The sequence below is a fragment of the Botryllus schlosseri genome, chromosome 1 (assembly GCF_051294905.1).
Source record: "Botryllus schlosseri isolate E-star chromosome 1, Bs_hap1, whole genome shotgun sequence".
Classification (NCBI taxonomy): domain Eukaryota; kingdom Metazoa; phylum Chordata; class Ascidiacea; order Stolidobranchia; family Styelidae; genus Botryllus; species Botryllus schlosseri.
This window is the reverse complement of record NC_137236.1, coordinates 3,731,471-3,752,961: the sequence shown is the minus strand read 5'-3', so window position 1 is coordinate 3,752,961 and position 21,491 is coordinate 3,731,471. Positions and strand designations below refer to the sequence as shown.

The 21,491-nt window shown below is 39.3% G+C and overlaps 1 protein-coding gene across 1 annotated transcript; it reads left to right on the top strand.

The window, feature by feature from the left end:
* The first annotated feature begins 339 nt into the window (after positions 1-339).
* LOC145438330 (NACHT, LRR and PYD domains-containing protein 13-like) lies at positions 340-20,474 on the top strand. The gene is made up of 6 exons (XM_080315732.1): positions 340-959; positions 1,177-1,326; positions 11,248-12,696; positions 14,699-14,997; positions 18,385-18,489; positions 20,373-20,474. The coding sequence occupies exons 1-6, from the start codon at positions 887-889 to the stop codon at positions 20,472-20,474; spliced, it is 2,178 nt and encodes a 725-aa protein (XP_080171858.1). The 5' UTR covers positions 340-886.
* Positions 20,475-21,491: the final 1,017 nt, after the last annotated feature.

Genomic DNA, 21,491 nt, shown 5'->3' with positions numbered 1-21,491 from the left:
ATACGAGAAATACGACATGCGAAAGTACGACGTGCGACAGATGCCTATACCTAAAAGTACGATGTGCCAACACGAGTTTTCAATACGATGTGCGACAGATGCCTATACCTGAAAGTACGATGTGCGAGCGCACCCATAAGAACGCATTACGATGTGCGACCGAGAGGGGGGGGTCAAAAAGTACGATGTGCCACCACGAGTTTCGCGGCACCTCACCAGCGGGGCCTATACTACCCCATGCAAAAAACACCAAGTCACGACCGACCACATATACTACTTTTGCAATCGCAGACGGCGGGCGTTTAATCGTATTGTATGGGGTGGCCGCCACCCTCCTCATTCCGCCACCCTCCTCATGAAAATTTTTGTTCCATGCTACTGGTCACCACGTGGATTTTGTCTCGATAGTTTTTTCTAACGATTCATCCTTTGAATGGTACAAGTTTTGCATTTTTTGTGATGTGAAGTTGAAAAAGTGGGTCTAAACTGGGTTCCGTTGGTTTGTCTCGTCAGACGTCATGTGATGCAGTATTCGGCACGCTAGGCGGCTGAGCATTCCTGGGAAATGATAAACTGTGAATTTATGTTTGTGGGATAAATTTCTTTTATTTACTGTATCACGTCTTGAAACGGCCAGAAATTAAGCTGAGCGCCGCGAGCATAATTCTTGTATTTTGTTACACCAATCCTATTTGTTCACATGGTTATTGTGTGTTCCAAATTTTGGATGTTAACAGCTCCTGAATCAGAGTACTCGAATTGAGTCCTTTATTCTCGACGCGCTATTCAAATAAATTTCTCAAATATTTTAGGCTGTTAATTGACTGTCCTTGCAATTTTAGTATTGTCTGATACAGCAACTATTTAACATTGCGTGATTGTTATCATGGCGGAAGGGGGTGAATATCGAAATTCTGGTGACCCAGTTTTGCCTTCATCATTATCAGCCGGGGAAAGCAGTAAGTGATTATACTTGTCTATTTGAGTTCCTATTTATTTCCTCAATATTATCCATATAAAATCATGTTAAAGTCATTGAAATATAATGTTATTAGCGCGCTGCATAATCTAGTACTAGTAAGACATTCTGGGAAGTTTCCATGATCGCAATTTGATATGCAAATGCTTACAAATGAGTATGCATCGGAACTATTACAATATTCTCGCGCGTCTCAGAATCAGCAAGTTTGGCAGTAGGCGAAAACGTCAATCAACGGATCATAAACAGCTCGGTTAACGTTGTGGCGGGAGATCAGATTACCGTGAACAAGATCACCAACAACTACACCATGCATTCTGAAATTGAAGCAATTCCAACAGACCAACGTAAGTGTTTTACCAGGAACTTTGTAGTGCAGCCTGTCAGACATGGCGTGATTACGTCATGAATGTAATCGATTGCGATTACGATTGCTTCTTAATCACGCCACCCAAACGTAGTAACCTACAGGAAAAGTAAAATAAATAATTTTTGAGAAGCACGCACAAATTGTCATTTTTTCACGGGGCGCATCATTTTCCTCTGTGGACGGCTCATGTGTCATTTACATAGTGGGAAGCTTATTAGTAGGACGATTTTTTTTACCTAAAAATATAAATTTTGACATTTGTTTACCTATATAAACCAAATTTCGACGTAATTTATGCTAATTAGGTGTTTAGAATTGTACTACTTATCATCATTTCTAGTTCGAACTGTCTGTCCTTACGAAGTAGTTTGCCCTCAAAAACCTTTTTGACTCAATATGTGACAAAATTTTTACATTACATTTATTTTATTTGAATGAAATCTGGCCCTATTAAGAATTCCAGTGGTTACATTACGTAATATGGTAGAAATAATCCGAATTTGTTGGAGTACAACGAAGATACTTTCCTACATTCTCGGGTAGAAAGTAGGGATGGTGTGAACGTGAGGTTCACGTTCGTGTTCTGTGTGTGAACCTCGGAAAATTTGAGGTTCGCGTTCACAACAGAACCTTGGTAGGTTCTGCACTGTGAACCTTTTTCAGATATTGCAATTTTCACTTCATTATAACATCCTTGGTCCAAATTTATTGACTTTCAACTGCGGGCCACTCTATGCAAGGGGATGGCAGCATAAACATTCAACTCTAAACGAGCATGCCCTTGACAATCTCAAAAATTTACTCGTATTGTTGCAAGAGTTTGCTCGAAATATCCAGCCTTCCGTTTGTGCACAATTAGTGTCTCTGTGCTGTGAGCTTGACCCGCAATCACATGACATCAAGAGCGAAATACACTGTATTTTGTCAGCAAATGATCCTTATTCAACCAATCAATGAGATTGATATCGTCTTCTGATGTAAAAATTCAGCAGGCGTACGGGGTCAATCTTGACTACATATGTATACTGTATCATAAAAACCAAATTCGTGCGACTGGGGTGTTGGCTATACTGCTGTATAACTTGTTGATCGGTAGCAAGTATAGAAACCCATTTTACACTCTGCTCAATATCCATGTGGCAATACTCGGACGCCGAATACATTGTCCGATCAGGTCAAAATTGTTAGCAAAGCGACGCAAGATACTGATTTTATGGGATTATTATATCATTTGATTGCCCCAGTTGATTCATTTGGCGACGTTTCAAACGTGAATATGTACTTAAGTACTGAGCTATTATGTGGCCGCGAGTCGTCGCTCAGTATCGTGTACAGTAGATTAATATAGGCAATCACCTAATTGAAATTTGGGGTTTAAATTAGCAATATGACGTCACGTGACGTCATGAGGTTCACGTTCGTGTTCACACAGAACCTTTCAAAAAGGTTCACGTTCACACGAACCTGAACCTTTCAGAGGTTCACACCATCCCTAGTAGAAAGTGTCTATCCTTAATAAGTAGCTTGCCAAGAATGGAGAGAAAATGTTTAACTGTAGCAGCTGTTGGCTGACAACACCGATGTTGTGCGTACACTGCGGGTAGAACACCGTGTTGCTTCATTCTGACAATCGTGGACATCACAACTTTTCACAATACGCTTCTTGATATAAAAACCATGCAATGCCTATGGAGTCTTGCTTCACTTAGGATATTGCGGTACATTAAGCATAACAGCACGTCAACCACGTTTAATTTGAATGTTCATAATTCACAATGAGCAGACAACGGGCCGTCTACAACGGTAGGCCTATGAAGTGGGCTACAAGCTGTAAAATGTAAAATGATAAGTTCATAGACAGTGCAAAATCTACGACACAAACGAAATGCAGGTTGCAAATATTTTTTTTTGACAACAATTTTGACATTTTTTGACCAAACGCTACAATTTTGACCTAATTTTGACTTTTTTGACATGTCAAAAAATCGCCCTTACTGATTAGTAGCAAGACAAGATTCTTCACGCCCATCCAGCGCGGGTATGGACAATGGATACATGCACAAAGCCTCAGCCAATGGCTTTTTTCTAGCACACTTCGTGAAGTCACATGTTGACCGAAACTGCATATATCTTGGATGTGTCGTGTCACGAGATAAACTTGACCCAACATTGATAAATTAACGGTGGTGGTCAATTTCATCAAAATTAATGGTCATTGAATTTCTTTCAACCAATCATAGATGGCATGTTAGTCATAGATTCAAAACTCGGCTGTAGATACCTCAGTCTTAATCCACGGCAAAAATCTCAGTGGGCTCAATCTTCGATCAGTATAAGAAAATATGATGTCCAAAGTTACCCTATCATATTTTATCAGAATGGGCTAACTTTAGACAGTGGAAAAGGTGATAGTTATTTAATTATTAATTATAATGGCGCCCACCGTAAATACTACTTTATTACAATCCAAATTTTTCGATGGCAATAACTCCGCTTCCACTGGTTGGAATTGAACCCAATTTGGTGAACATTGTTTCTACAGACAACCTAACACTTTCATGGGGTGAACAGAAAATTCTCAAATTTTTTGTTATTTATTTTTAGCCTATATAATAAATAGAAACTTTGTTCTCCTGTAGCAATGCGGCTACTGCTTGGAATTGAACCAAATTTTACGTGTAGGCTTAAATAAGGTAACCTAACAGTTTTATCAAGTAGCCAGTGCGATTTGAGAAAAAATTCATTTTTGAAGAGCCCTACGGTACAGCAGTGGATCTCACCAGTGCTGGTCCACCAAATATATTAAATTTTTTATCTGAATTTAAAAATGAAAGAAGCTTGGGGTTTACGACGTATTTTGCACTGGGTTGTAATAACAAATTAGCTGTATTTTTCGGGTGTTCATGCGAGTGTGGTATGGGGCTATTCAAAAGTAGCTTACAACGCGTTTCGGACAGATTATATGTGAAAGCTACTTTTAAACAGACTTTTAAACAGAAGTGACACATGGTAGAGGCTATAGTAGCCTACAGTGGTTCTCAACTTTTTATCCTGCAGCGCCCTTTCGAAAATTGCCTGTGTCTGGCGTCCCCGTATTTCTAGGACGGCAGTAAAAACGAAGGGTAAGAGTTCGAAGTTGGGTCATTATTTTTGGGTTATGTGACTTCACTATTGGAAATAGCTGTCTTGCCCGACGACCACTCGACCAATTAACGCTATGATAATTGTATGTGCTATATTCGGGATCAAATCTAGGTTGTCGTAACAACCATAGGGTACGGGCTCATACCATCTGGCCCATCAACTTCAACATGATGGTATTCCGATCAAAGCAACCCATTTCATAAAAACATCATGTTAGGTTGCGCAACACTAAAGAGTATCATCCTTGATGATACGATGAAGAAATATTCTGAAGATTTAATTTTGTAACTATCATATACAAATATATTTATTTAATCATTTTGACCAAAGAGATTTGAAGCATCTTCAATGTACAAATGGCTCTCACTCTCACTTTCAAAAGTGGGGCAGTGCCTCTTTCTTCAATGTCAACACGTTATTCGCTGCGGTATAAAATACTTATTTCAAAGCATTTTGTAGAAATTAACCCGAGGTAAAGTGATGGTAGTATGATGATGGTAGTATTTTAACGGGAATTAGCGATCTTAGGGCGAAGATAAGAAAGTTTGTTGATCCAGAAAATGGCAATCATGTGAATCAATACTGCTAATCGCAACGCGGAAAGTTGGAAAAGGTCACGCCCTATGGTTACTGCTAGTTAGTCGAGGCTTTGATTAAGGTGTCCTGAGTTTTCAATCAAGTGGCGTTGTGTGTGGCATCATAATGCGAAAACGTGTTATAGGCTGTCAGTTGTCAATTTGTTGAATGATACAGCTGCCTGCCGATAAAGATGCTACCACGGTAATAGGTAGGATTATCATCATCTTGCAATGAAAATCATGTCTAATTAGTACGGTACAGCTAAGAAACGGCTTATAGAAAATTGATATCGCTTTGCAATGGTGGGTACATAATTCGTTGATTGCTTAGCAGAGGAGACAGTAGGCACGGTCAATATCGGAAATATATCGTCGCCGTGGAATCAAAGTGACTTATGTCAAGTTCTCAAATTGTGAAGGTCCATTTCTAATACTTGAAATCTCGGAATCTATGTACTATAATGTTTTAAGCTGTTTGAAAGGATTTTATAGTGCAACTTTCTGCAACTTTTTTCTATATTTCATGCTAATTTTTACCGTAACTTTGATCAACTATTGCGTAAAAATGTAAAGGAGTGATTTAAAAACATGCTATAAACAACTTCTAGTATGGCTCTATTCTCATTGATTTGCATAACAAAGAGCTATCTGACTGGTTAGCTGCGTCTCACTGTTATCTATGCCACAATGGCATGCTAGCATGTTCATTGTTCAACTACCCCTGCCTAGCACGACCGTGACCGAACGATATGGAAATAGATTACTGTATTAATTCTCTCGTCAAAATTTACAATAATTTCCCATTTCACGAACGCCAAGGCGAGACCGCTGAAAATTACATTTACCCTGGGTCACCTTTTTCAGGCTAGAGCCTATTGATTTTGATGAAGTCGCCAGGAGTGAGTTTTTTTAGTAATGGCTTGGGTCAAGCTTGCAGACCGAAAGGTTTTGGGGTGTGTTATTTGACTTGTTATAGGGGGAGGGGGTAATCGCTATGCTGTTGGCTTTTGGGGGGAAATTATTCCCGGATTGCTTGATTTTCTTAATTGCTGTTTGCCGTGAAAAATGTAATTTTCGGCGGTTTCGTCAGACAGTTAGATGACGAAGTAACAAATTTGTCAGCTCTGGAGGAACTAAGTTATACAACGGTCCCTTTTGACTATCTCATACCCTAATACTTGAACAAAAATTATAAATGCACCTTTTTACTGTAACCTTTGATAAAATTAGGCTGCTTTCGGCGATTTTAGTGCAACAAAACTTGCCCTAATGATTATAGATCACTGCATACATGGAAACATGTTGCAAACAAGGCCAGCATGTATGTCGCGCGCAGTGCGAGGAAAAATTTCGAGATGTTACAGATTTTGTCGAATGCTAATTTACAATGAGAACTTGGGGATATATGGAAATGTTGTTCTACTATGTCGCTACTGCACTCTCTTCAGGGCCCCCCTTACGCTTTCCTGAGCCCAGCAACCCCCATCTTGTCCCCCTCAGCGTTTCCTCCCCCTTCAAAATCCAAAACGCCCGTTGGGCGTGCTGGCGACAAGGTTAATAAACACTGGAATAGCATATAGCAATATCTTTCGGAGAAAAGCCAACAATCACAACCAAGTGGTTTTTAACAGGACTTCGCTAGCTTAACCGAGCAGAAACTCGAAAATGTTCATGTATAAATATCCAATATCAAAACAACAATATTGAATGTAGTTTTCAATAGCACATGTAAGTTGGCAGAGCTGTATACAATTGTCGTACCAGTACCCTGATTGAATTTAGAGTTAATTTCGATTTTTGAAGTATGACCGTCCTCAACATTTTTTGAAGTTTTACCAGTCCGTGAGGTCAAGAAGATTGAGAGCAACTACTGTACAGTGCATGCATAGCAAATGAGTATATGCTCGTTATAAAAGCTTCCTGTTTTGACGAACTTACATGTATGACAAGTTACCAGCGATGGTTGTGTTTTAGTATTACCGGAAATAGATTACGCACATTATAGTATGCTCGCGGCGATATGATGTCATTCTATTTTGTGACGTCACTGCTGCACCATCATGGCGAAACCATCGCTAATCATTGGCTCTGGACTTAAACGGCATTATCTCCAAACGATTGTATAAAGCAGATAAAGCCTGCGAGGCCCGAGATGCGATAGTTTTCAGACTAACAACGATGTTTAGTGCGTGACCGGGCTGTTGCAGATGTGACTGTTTAGGCCAGCTATGATATTTTGTACACCTGGACTGCTGTAGATGCAATTCTTCCGGCCTGTTGTTCACGTGATAAATCAGGCCTGCGAGGATCGCGCATGTACAGCAATCAATGACCTGATTTTGTTCGCGTAAAAATTGCAAACCCACTCAGCAAGAGATCGCTTGCCGTTGTGCAGCGAAAACGAATCTCGCTAAATAGCACAACACTTCCCGCTGATAGGCACCCGCCTATGCCTAATGTACCCATACACTATGGCCTCATACAAGGGCATGGTCGTTATGAACTGGACATGATATAGGCCTATCTATAGCCTACTGGAATGTTAAAATGGTTCGGTATCTATTTCCGGTGACCTCAGGACAAAAACATTCACACATATCTGCTTACTATAAACACCGAAATCGTGAGTGGTGACTGGTCAGTGGTCATGTAAGGCTGGGATAGTCATCGTCACACAGAAATTTTAAGATTTAGTTATGAATTTTCTCATTATTATTAGAAATTTGTCATATTCCTATTCACATTCATTTTTTCTCAGCCCGTGTGCTCATATTAACCGGTAGAGTTGATGGAGGAGGTGTTTTCAAAAATTTAGGGCAAGTTATAAGTGATGATGGATCTTCGCATGGGCCAATTTTTATCAGTCACTTAGTTGCATGCTGTTATTTCTTTACATTCCATTACGATTGTCGCTGGAGTGGAAATATATTGGAATCGCCAAAACGTACCAGAAACAAATTTCATTCGTTATAAACCAGTGGTTCTCAACCTTTTTTGACACGCGCCCCCCTTGGAGATGGTCAGAAAAATCGCGCCCCCCTGACCCCCGTTGCATTTATCGTCATGTCAAAAAGAGCACATCATCTAATACAGAGGTGGGCAACGTTTCCGATAATAATGGCCGCATTTCGATTGATTATGTAGCGTGAGACCGCATTCCTGGGCATAGCCGCAATGAACGATATGGACGCAAAATTCCTACGGTAAACTGTCCATATCCATTCCCGGTGAACTCCGGACTATTCTACTTTTCACATCGGCCTATTGTACGCACCGAAATCGCGAGTGAAAATGTTATGAATAGTTGCCGGGAGGTGCATTTGTTGCGCGGAGCGCGAAAATTTTTCAGGGCCGTGAACCAATTGTTATTTCTTGCCAATTCCCATTCTGGCTCAGATTAAGAAGGGCGCTACTGCATTAAAATTGAAAAATGAAGTCTTGTTGAATTGCGCGGAGGGCGAAGGAAATCTCAAGATTAATTAAAATCTCTCGAAAATGCGGGAGTGACTTCGTAATTGCAATTTGCATGTATACGGCCGCCAACACATACTAATTGAATTAGGCGTCGACGGCCGCTCAAATTCCCTTATACGGCCACAGGCTGCCCACCACTGATCTAGTAGTATTATACATAAGGTATATCTTACGCCAGTTTTGAATCTGCCTTTCACTTGTTGAGTCTTTTACATTGCTGACAAATTTCTCCAAACTTGTTTGAAAATAACAAAAATGGAACAAGACATTCATTAATTAATTTCAAGGTAGGTCACCCTGAGACTAATCCTGATGCTGGTAGTGAGTACAGCGAGCAAGGCGTCGTTCTGTCCTGCCAGGCTAAATTTGATCAGTTTTGGAAATTAATTAAATTGTGTTGATTTATAGCCTAATTGGGCGAAACCGGGCAACCTATGTTGCATCTAAGTCTGTCTTAGGCAGTGCAGTTCGCAAGCTACTAACAAGAGCTGCCCAGCGCGACAAGCTTTAGGCTACTGAAGCAATGAATGACTTACACGTGGGAATTGCTGTCTATATCTCCAAAGAATTTCAAAAATTTGCTCAAATGAAGTTGAAATCAGACTATACTCCGTTGAGCGCGGTTGCTAGAGTTTGTATTTTGCAAGCTTTCTTGAATATGGAATAAATTTCATCTTCATTAATCGTCTTCTCATAATGGATGTGAAACACATGTTCAGACACGTACAATTTATACTGACTTTGTCAATTTCTCGCGCCCCCCAGGTTGAGAACCCCTGTTATAAACAGATGATTCCAATTTGGTTTCTCTATATGGGGTGCATCATTTTCCGATTTTGTTCCGATCTGTACTGTGGGGCTTAGCTGAAAAATGGCGCTACTACCACATTTTCCGAATATAATGGCGTGTAAATTCTGGTAAAAAGCCTGTACCCATGTATAGTACGCATCCCGCATTCGCAGTATATGAATAGTTATGTTTTTGTATTCGATTTCATTCTGTTTTGCGATGTCACTGTACTGTTGAACAACCATAGCTAATCATAATACACTTAACGGCATTGTCTCAAAACGATAGTAGATAACAGCCAAAGCCTGCGAGGCCCGAGACGCGATAGTTCAGGCCAGCGACGATATCTTGTGCATGAGGCCTATTATAGATGTGATTGCTCAAGCAAACGATAGCGTTGTGCGCACCAGGCAGTGTTGGAATGACTCGAGTCATGACTTGACTCGAGTCACCTTTTTCGCATGACTTGACTTGACTCGAGTCACTTTGCTAATATGACTTGACTTGACTCGGCGTATCAGAAATGAGGATTGACTCGTGACTCAGAGCAAAATTCATGAGTCAATTTCAAGTCATCAATTAATCGGTGTCGATAAAAATCACAATATCTTGTTTATGTTCGGATTGTTCGCGAGACGCTGGTGTAACCCGTGAGAGCGACCAATCATTCAATGATCGTGCGTTTTACTGAGCCTCCATTGTTATCTCACAAATAAATTGACCACAAACGAAGTGATCGAAGCTCACAGCTTACGTTGTGGTAAACTAGTAGTAAAGTAATATAATAGAAAATTATCTACCGTAACCAAACCTCTTGTATTTTTATTATTTTGAATTCGAATATAGTTTATATACTCCTCAGCCATTGGAGCAGGCTCGAATTGTTTCATATCAATATGTAAATGGGTAAAGGGTAATGTATTGCATCTTAATAATTCCTTTCTCTATTCTGTATGTTGGTTGGTAACTATAAACTGAGGCTACGTATATGCGAGCGTCTGAGCAATACAGAGCCTTCTTTGGTGTATATTCAACTCTATATTCGTTCATCGGTTCAAAATCAATGACTACTCAATCTGCATTTCAGACAGCTAGCCTAATGTAATTACGTAATATTGCCTCATACTACGAAAAGGCAACTTGACTTGAATTTTGACTGGACTCGTGACTTGACTCGACTTGACTCGAGTCACTTCCAAAAATCGAGTGACTTGACTTGACTCGAATCACCTTCGAAAACCGATTGACTTGACTTGACTCGAGTCAAAATGTGCAATGACTCGAAATGACTCGTGACTCGAAGGTAGTGACTTGATCCCAACACTGGCACCAGGTCTGTTGGAAATGCGACTATAGTGTTTAGGCCAGCGATTATATCTTGCGCACATGGCGTGCTATTTATGCGATTGTTCAGGCCTGTCGTTGACGCGATAAATGAATTGAAAATGAATGATTGAAATCTTTCAAAAATTAGCCAGTCTATTCAATTTGCATGTCGACGGCCGCCAACACATACTAATTGAGTTGCTTGTAAACCGCACAAAATTTGTTTAACGCCGGCAGGTGGATCAATCTTGGTATAGAGGTATAAATTTAAATATGATTAGTAAGAGATAAATGCACATATTTTAGACAAATAGGCATATCCGCGGCGGCGATTACCGCGCACTGAACAGGACCAGGACTCTAGGATAAGCCACATGAAGTTTTAAAACCGGAATATTGGCTGAACAAAGGTTGAGAACGCCGGTGCCCCTCTAAATTCTGCAATATTCACAGTATAAATCTCCACATCTTTCTTGAATACCTAGGTCCTAGGTCATATAAAATATCACCAAAAAGCGGTAACAGCTTTTGTCCGATCATTTCTATTCATAAAATATAATGAAGAAAGGATATTGTTATCTTCCAGAAAAAGCTTCAACCCTGATAAAATGCATAAACGATAATGCGTCTAAAAAGACGGCGGACAGAATCCTCGAAGACATCGGCGCCGACGATCTCAGCAAACCTGATTTCCAAGTACATCCCCAGATGAGAAGAGTCACTAAGTCGGAATATTTCAAAGGCAATTATGAAGAGGTGCACGGAATGGAAGTCGAAGTGAAAAGAAAATTATTCTTCTGGAAAGAGAAAGAGGTTGTCAAAAATCAATTCAGAAAGGAATTCGGATTTCTCCGACAAGAAGTTGACGACAACAAATTCATCAAGCTAAATGAAGTTTTGCAACAACTTATTACCGGGGAAAGTTCTATCACCGCTATAGTTGCGTCTGCGGGATCTGGGAAAACCACTCTCATGCGCAGAATCGCTAGAGAAAATTTAGCCCATTCACTTACAAATACGGAAGGCATAGTCAGCCCCTCTCTGCTCAAGTACAAATTGATATGTTATATAGAAATAAAAGACATGCGAGATGAAGGATTGATCAAACCATCCAAATTTCTCTTCGGTGGCCTCTTTCAGAATGAGATCGACGAGGATCATGCGTATCAGTGGCTGTTCGAACATCAATCAGAAGCAGTACTATTTTTCGACGGCTTGGATCAGGCTACGTGGAAAATCAACAGAGATGGCGACAAGAACATAAATCCATATACTCAAGCTGAAGCAGCAACGATCATGTACAATATTCTCTCACGTAATCTACTCGGTGATACAAAAATCGTCATCTCTTCCCGGGAATTCCAAGTCTCGGATTTACCCGCGGAAGCGCGACCTGCCGACATTATCACACTATCTGGTCTGACCCTGGATGACGCAAAGAAGCTTTTTGTGTTTCTGATACGTCAAAACGGTGATGAAGCATGGGAAAAGATAGAAAAGATGTCACCAAGACTGATCAATTTAGTTTCCATTCCCGTTTTTCTGGTTTTAACCGCAGTGATCATGGCCAAGAATCCGAACGAGCCTCCTCCTAAGACGGTCACAGTACTCTACAAGAAAATTATATCCACTTTAAGCAGCGTGAAAAATATTAGAACGTCTGATGCTATCGCCGGAGTTATCAATAAATTGAAAGCGATGGCATATCGTGGCATGAAAGAAGGAAGAGTGACATTCTCTGAAAATGATTTGAAGAAGTTTGGACTTTCAAAAGAAGAAGTTCGAGATCTCATGATGAAGGTTCCCGGATCCGGAAATAACTTCCTCAATTGCAATCTGATGGATGGCAGTTTCATTTTCTTCTTCTGTCATCAAAGTCTCCAGGAATTTCTTGCAGCGGGCTTTGTAGTGGAAATGACGCTTCCAAAGTTCATAAGGTTCAACTCTAAACACTTGCACAAAGAGCGATGGTCGGTCGTCCGCAGATTCGTGTGCGGCATCATTTACGACGAAACACAGGATAACCTTCATGAAGGTGAGTCTCATCGGAGAGTATAGTTTTCCGTGATGTTGGCTACTTTTCTCGAAAAGTTATCGTATTCCCGCTACTCTCAAGACTGAAAATATGAATCTGTGAGAAAGCACACATTTGTCCCTAGATGCGAGTGTGGTCTGATCATATATCAAGTATCGGAGTGATTCAATTCTGAACTGAGTGTCAGGCTTTGAGTCCAATTTTTGATTACTAATCGTGATCCCTCGTTGTTCAAAACGGTCGCGCGACGCATTTGACCATTGTTGTCGTCATTGTGCTGTGGCGGTCCGATTGTTCGAACAATGCCGATTTCATGACCTTTCAGTGCTATTTAGGGGTGGTTTCATTACTCTGATCAAACTTTAATTGATATTTTCAAAATCTGTTTTCGATTAAATTCAGTTTTAATGATTTTAACACTCTGGTCGCCACTAGTAATAATTATGCTATTATTGACATGCTCAGCATTGTGGATTCCAGCGTAACGACTGGAGTTTCGAATCTATTAGTTAGAGGTCGACCGATTATAAACCTGACCGGATATCGAGGCCGATATTTGGAACCTTCCTGATTATCGATATCAGCCCATGAAATGCTGGGATCGGGTACCATATTTTATATATATATATTTTATTTACTTTTGTTTATTTCGTTACTCTTTGCGGTGCTACTTGACTGAGAGAAGAAATTGATCCATATTATAATTAATACTGCAAATATGCTTGGGTGACTCCGGCCTAGAAGACTTCGGTCATATCGGGTCTCCCAGTCTATACCGTGTAAATTATAGTTAGGAAAATTTAAAAAAATGTATACTATTGGACGTGAATGTTTGCCTTTACTATATTTCATGGTTGACGAATAAAAGAACTCTCTCTCTCTCTCTCTCTCTCTCATATTCAAAAATATTGAAAATTCAATGCTCCGTGTTTCCAATCTCGAGAAATCGGCACCATCAAAGGCGATACGTGACAGATTTAACCTTGCAGCACGAGTTTAACTGGGTGAGCACTGAGCAGTGAGTATGCAGGCAAAGTATGCTTCCCCAAATTACAAGCTACCTCTACTTGGCTGATCAGCAATTCTGTATCATGTTTTGCTGGCCAGGTTACCCCAAATATCAATGAATGGGCACCATCGAGCAATATTTCATTCTAATTTCATTTTTCTCGTTTGTTGTTCAGCTTTCTGTGGCATGGACAAATGCCATCATGCTTGATATATAATATTTTTAACGAAATGGTTCCCTGCTCCTTCCATATTAATATCGGCCTATGATATCGGTTGTCGGCCTTTCGAGTGTGTCGATAATCGGTACCGGCCTGCATAAATCAATATCGGCCGACCTCTACTGTCATTAGATTTGTTATAAGACCAGTGGAGTATGCGAGCATGACCCATGACACCACCACTGACCGTATGATACGCAAAGCCACAAAAACAGTACTGTGTCCATAACATGGCCATTATTTAATATTTTTGGTCATACCAACCACATTGGATTTGGTGACAATGCTGTAGTTTTATCAAGACCTCACAGAAATGTCATTTCTGATAGCGTGCGTACCTTCGTATACTACTTCGTACCACTGTTTTGAATATTGTGGGAATAATCAATCGTAAACGCATGACCGTATGGTGGGCACGGATCCAATGAGCTTATTGAATCTGTGCTTTGTCGCGCTATTATCCCAAGACAATGCTGTAATAGATCAATCCAGTCATAACTGTTTCATATTCAGTCAGTAAGCGTAAATTAGTCGCGTAAGCAGCCGAAAAATCTGCAACGGGTGATTGGAAATTTTAACAATGCAACTCTAGGTTCTATAGTCTACTACAATGACATAACGTCTTGGATTCACTGCGTCGTTGTGAAAACGGGCGTACGAGTCAAACATTTGTGGGCAAATATGCCTTCAACTCTACCGCTTGGCTGTGCCTCTGTGGTTCCTCTTTACTCCATTGTAATATCGTATAGTGAGGTGTAATATTTGTCTAACAGTGTCAAATCGGTCGCTGAAAAAGCGATTTCTCGTCGGATCGATTCGTTCACATCTCAAGGAGGACAAGCACGCTCGCATGGAACTCTATACAGCAATCTATGAATCAGGAGACAGCGATCTTATGAAACAAATTTCCGAAATCAATGCATCTGAGATCTCATTGAGTCGCGATGAGGCTCATATCGTTGGATCGCTTGCAGCAAGAAGTGAAAGCCTGAAGTGCTTGAAGTTATTCATCTGCAAGATAAATGATGAGCTATTGACGATCATTACGGGGTGTCTGAAAAAAAGAATACATGTGAGTTTAGGCACAAAACACCACTGAATTTATATGCCACTCGGAAGGTATATTGTAAGTCGCATGTCTGGCCCGAATGAGTACCATGTCCACGGACCGTGTAATCAACATGTGAGTTCACGGTCGTCTATTATAACTAGCGTGACTTCCAGCAGTATACTAATAGTGAAAAAAAGCAGTAGCCTATCCTTCAACTTAAATCGCATCGTGTATCGAATACTAGTTTTTCCATCTTTAGACATATTTCCCATTTAATGCCGGCGTCCAAATAAAATCATCTCGATAAGAGGGTAGGATATTGAACAGGGGTGTCAAACTCAACCTTGGTAGTTGGCCGGATTCAAACGTTAGAATAGCTCGTGGACTTGTCCAGTCAAATTATTCCAAAATGTTAATTCAAATTCTAATGCCCTTTTTGTCACTGTACTACTTAATCACGAAGCCGGTGTTCATAATAATATGGTACATTATTTGTCAGATCATGTGAGTTCTAATCTAGTAACACTTTTATTCCCAAGCAATCAATTTGGCAAAAGTACAATTTGCGAGTTTAATAGATATAGCCTATAAACAGCTGCAGCAGTCACCCCAATGATGGTATAAGTTGGTATGCTTCTACGCTATCTCATTGTTTTAGGTCTGATCTGGTGTTAGCCCTGACTATACGTTGTGCGGAATAAGATAGATTTAACTATAAACAGTGACGTTGAAATTTGGTTCATCAAAATTGTATCCCGTTTCAGGTTTCTGTTGGGGCCAGGGACCGTTTGACCCAAAAATGACGTAGCGCTGCGAAAACAGATATTAAAACCATATTTTGTCACTTTTTTAATCTCCGGGTGACCAGTATATAACGATTTTGCATTGCGTTTTCGCTTCAATGAAGAACTACTTTGCGATGCATTTTTACACAAACCTGTGGACTTGGTGCGCACATTTTGCCACTAGAGTGGGTATAATTTGGCCTATGAATATTTCTCAACATTCGTTTTCTTCGCCATCACTGATTTAGATCATCGCAGGGCGGTGTGGGTATTATCCGAACGCATCGTTACATCAGAAAAACATTGCTCCTGTTGATTGTCCGAAATTCTCAAGTTATTAGGATTGCCTTACGACTGGATTTTCCGGGACATGTTCGAAATTTAACTGTTCACGTTGTATCTGGATAAAAATATTAATATATACCTCAAAGTCCATAATTTTTAAGGCTTGAAGTACGCTCAAACTCTTTTCCAAATAATAGCAGATTTATGCCACTGAAATTTTTTATTGGCGGTATTTAGTACACTTTGTATTAATTTAAATATAGGGCGACCTCCATAGTTGGATCAATTGCATTAAATCAATTCGATTTCAATTACAATTACTTTATTACATGTTTTAATTACATATGATTACAATTACTCTATGCTAAAAATATCAAATTACAACTACAATCAGGGTTGTAACCTAGTCACGAAGGCTCCGAGTAACAAGTTAATCTCATTTTCATAGTTTTGATTCAAGTCAAATCGAGTCATTTTCAATTCACGACCGAGTCCATGCCAGCAATCAAAGGGTGGAGTCCGAGTCATGGTATTATGACTCGAGTCCAAGTCATTGTGTCGACGGCTCAGCTTCCAGTTAAAGTCTTGGTAACCCAGTTGTTGATATCGAATGGTTGGCATGTTAATATAGTAATTTTCCTCATTCGTAGCAGTTTCTGGTCGCATTTTAAGTACTAGTACCAATAGACGAAATGCCAATAGTGTGGTCACTTTACTATTATTTGAAATTACAATGAGATGTCGATCTTGGCCGTCTCAGTCTCGAGTCATATGACTTGGTTCGAGTCATGCGTAATGACTCGAGTTCAAGTCGAGTCAATACACAGATTGACTAGAGTTGTGATGAGTCATTTCCGAATTTTGCGAAAATGACTCGTGTCAAGTCGAGTCATCAGAAAATCGTAACTCGAGTCTTTTTAAAACCCTGACTACAATTACAATTACTGTTAAACATGTAAGTACAATTATCATTACAATTACTGGTAAAAGTCTGACTGATTCAGTAGAGACTAGAGAGGTGTTCTTTGACAACTGTAGCGACGTATTTAGCAACAATCTCAAGCTATTCATGTTTCATTCATGATTTGTACTACGTAGATTATCCTTTTATTAGAAAAAAATAAACTTGGACGTATTCGAAATTTCCTAATCATGAGCACTGAAAAATACAAAACACAGAATATTTTTATAAGCGACTACTAACAATCAAAAGTTCGAGCAACTGGCAACGACAAATAGCGAATAGGATACAAGACTTCAATGAAATGTACTCAAACGAATACTCAGAGCTGAGTAAGGTGAATGAAATGTAATTGGTAAGGCAATAAGGATGATACCGATAAGGTGTGTAAAATTAAAATAAATACACGAGTAAAGAAGCTCCTGATAACTACCAAATACAAAATTTTGGTTCGCACTTACATTTTCACTTGCTCAAAACTGTTCGACTGCATTTGATGAACATTAGGATGCGGAAAGGTTCTGGCCCCAGTAAATTAAGCTAAGATAGGAGGTAAGATTGGGATAACATATCTGCAAATGTGTGATCTAGCGTGATGAAGTCTTGGTTGAAAACTTGAATTTCTTTTTGCAATTGCTACAGCAAGCCTCAGCACTGCAAAGAGATTAAAAAAAAACGCTGACCGTGGTGTAGGAAATGGTTCAGCACAGGTTACAGAAGAGTTCATTTGCTTTTCGTCCATTTATGAAATAGTAGGATTTTTTTGGTTCAATAGCCTATATTGTAATTCACCAAGTTTTCTGTTGGAGCTGAAGTTGGCTTATATGGGAAACAGTTTAGTAGGCTATGGCTGAATTAGTTGACGAGATACGCATAGAACCCCCATGTTAATGGGCTAATTATTTTATGCTGTGATTGTCAGGTTTCAATAACAATGCAATTGAAATTGTAATTAGAAAATTTTTATCAAATTACAATTACAATTACACAGAATAGAAATGCTTCGATGACAATTAAAATAACATGAAAAAATATAATTAATTACATGCAGCTCAATTACAAATTACAGTTGATCCTACTGTGGCCAACTCGCTCGTAAAAATGAAATCGAAAGTGAATAAAATTAGCCATCATTCACTGTAATCAAATCGTAATTTCAATTATAGAGTACGGTGTATTCCTAGAATTTATTGAAGCCGTTTGAATGGATTAGTAAAAGACCTCTAAACCTAGGGTCGTTTGCCTTAATTATAAGGATCACAATGATGTTGAACATACGCAGCTTCCAAAATATGCCCTGGATAAGTCTGTGTAAAGCTTTTTTAGTTTGACATGACATTGGCAGACATTGTATTCATATTTCATTCATCATTCCAGGTGAAGGAAGTGGATTTGCGTGAAAATAAGTTGTCAGCAACAGCACTGCGTTCACTTATCGGACATCGTCGGATTGAATCGCTACCTGGAAAATTGGATTGGGAAGTGAGATCGGTTCTATGATTTAGTTGAATACTAACAAGCCACTATAATTTTATGTGGGTATGCGGAGACTTGTGACGTGACAATCGCATGTGATTGGTTTATTCGGCTATGTTATAAAATTGTCAGGTTGGCGAAAACAACACTGCAGGCCAACTTTGGGTCAATTGCAACCAGTAGATGCGATTTTCTTGCAGTAGAAAATTTTGGATTTGTAATTAAAAGTTACAATTTTAAAATTTTTCTTTCAACAATGTAAAATTGTTGGGCTGCCAGTAGAGACGATGCACACCAAATGTGGCTCAATTCCAACCACTAGAAGCGACGTTATTGCGGTAGAAAAAATTTGGACTCGAATAAAATATTTTTACGGTTGCTAACTCTTTAATTATTTATTCAGATAGCTGACTCGTGGTACAGAACTTGAATATAGCTTTCAATACAAAATCCATTGTAGTAGAATATTTATTAAACTCGAAGACTTTTTTGTTGCCTCTTTCAAGAGTTAACGGCACACTGAAGGGAGTTAAACAGATTTGTTTTTGCTTCTAAATCCATTTAAATCCCTTTAGAGTGCCGGAAAGTATTTGAGTTTAAATATTGTACTACAATGGATGTTGTATTGAAAGCTATAATTATTTCCTATAAACTCATGGAATTGGAAATTTTACTACGGCAATAACTTCGCTCCTAGCTGTTGGAATTGATCCAAATTTGGTATGCATCATCACTGCTGATTGCCTAACAATTTTATGGGGTTGAAAGAAAAACTTTGAATTTTTTTTAAATTATAAATTCAAAACTTTTTACAGCAAGAATCTTGTTTCTACTAGTTTGTCTTGTAGCAAAATTTGGTTTACAGCGTTGTTTCAACCAACCTAACAATTTTATCACATAGCCAGTGAATTCTGAAGAATATTTTCTAACAGTCCCACTCTGCTTTCATCCCTAAGCCGTACAGTATTTACCCACTGATATGATGTTTTAATATACGCACTGTGCCATTAATATCGAGCTATGTAATCGAATTTGGTGAAACGCGGGATCATGTAGCGTAGTGGCAACAATAGGAGCGCTGACCTCGTGAACAACGCTTTTTACTGAATTGAGAATGAATGAAATGAATGCAATGTATGGAATTTGGTATTGGTGTGATCGATACCCGTCAGTCTAGCGGTGATCAAGTTGTGCATCAATATTTTGACAAATTATGTCCCTTTTACGGAATCAAACGCCATGTGCCGCTAAAAAATGCACTGCGTGAGTAACAAGTAACATTGCTAGCATCGTCACAATTCTGGAGTGCGCATGTGGACATTACCGGCACGCAACATATAAATATACCGGTCCTTATCAACAAAGGGTGCATCGAAAAAGATCTTTATGAACATAACAGCGTTTTGGAATGCAACATTTTGTTTCTCATGTAATATAGGAGTAAATATGATGTCCATGGAGTAATTCTGATTTACATGCTCACACTAGGAAACTGTCCAATTTCGCGCTCGGATCAAAAGACGAAATTCCATCGTGAATTCGTGTTAATACAGGAATACGGTTTTGGGTGCTAACGATTTGCTTTAAAGATCAACTAGATTGACCAAAATGTCTTTGCCTCGATTCGTGGAGTTTTTTTCTCCTGATGTCGCCAATATAATTCATGCCTCATATAAACGAGTGTTTGCGGAGATATCGAGTAGCAAATGTCCCAAAATGGCGCCACTGACAAAAACGCCGGTGAAATCAGTGACCTGTGTCGATGACGTGTAACGCATGATGATCTGTGATGCTTCGGTAGTCACTGCATCTGCGATATGACGTCACCATATATGGTGGATGATCAATAAAATGCACGATCTCGAGTTTCACATCCGAACAATATTCAGGTTGTCGAGCTGTCTGTAGATGGATGGGTTGAATTGAAGAACGAAGAAGATGTCATCAAGATAAGTGGTTACCAGATTGAAGGTCACATCAAGGTTGGATAGCAAGTTGATTCAAGTTTGATAACGAGTCCATACTTTTGATTGGATTGAACGTTCGCTCATTTCACTGACTTCACGCAACGCTAGGCACGTGTAGCGATCACCCCGCAGTGTAGTATCGCCAAGCTGTAGCTCATGACGTAATTATGAGCGTTTTGAAGATGCGATAATTTTGTAGGGAATAGTAAGCTTACAGCTTGTGATAATTTTATAAGTCATTTTTTCGCTGCTAAAATTGAAGATTTTTTGTTGTCACTGTACTTTAATTTTCAATTTCCTTCGGGATTTTAGATCATTTTAAATCGAGGAATGGGGTTTTTGCCATTTGTTGTTTTGAGCAAGCAAGACAACTTTTTAAAATATTTTGAAGTCTGGTACTGAATAAGTGAAGAGCTTCATCCTGAATCATTGTGTGTGGGAGTAGGGGGGGGGGCTTTCAACATATATTCTGGACAAAGTTCTGTTTCGATATATTAAAACAACGTTGTACGGGATGCGATTTGGAATCGAATTGCTTGGTTTATTCAAATCAAATAGCCTTGAATCTAACGTGAGTCAACTTTGGTCAATTCATATAACCGATACAATGACACGGTGATTAAGAGTTGAAGCCAATTTAAATATTCTGTTAATTCAAACCCAGACTTTGTCAATGACCAAGTACTTCTACTTTTCCGAAGTACTCAAGTACTCCCGTACTTGTAGCACTTAAACAAGTAAATCCTATTTCCGACACACTACTTGTAATTGTATTCTGTCATATTTTGAGATTTACCAACTTACTTTTCGATATTTACAAATTATCAAGTACAAGTTTTATGTACTCCACAAAGAGAGGAAGAGAGAGAGAGACCAAGACGAAGAAATTCAGGTGCAGAGTCCAAAATTTCTTCAAGCTTGGCGCAAAATAGATGTTGACGGACTAATATATTTCCTAAAAAGTTTCGATCAATATAATGAATGTAGCGGTTACGTGGTTCATGTGCGCTATCTCAGGTGACTCGTTTAAAAAGATATGTT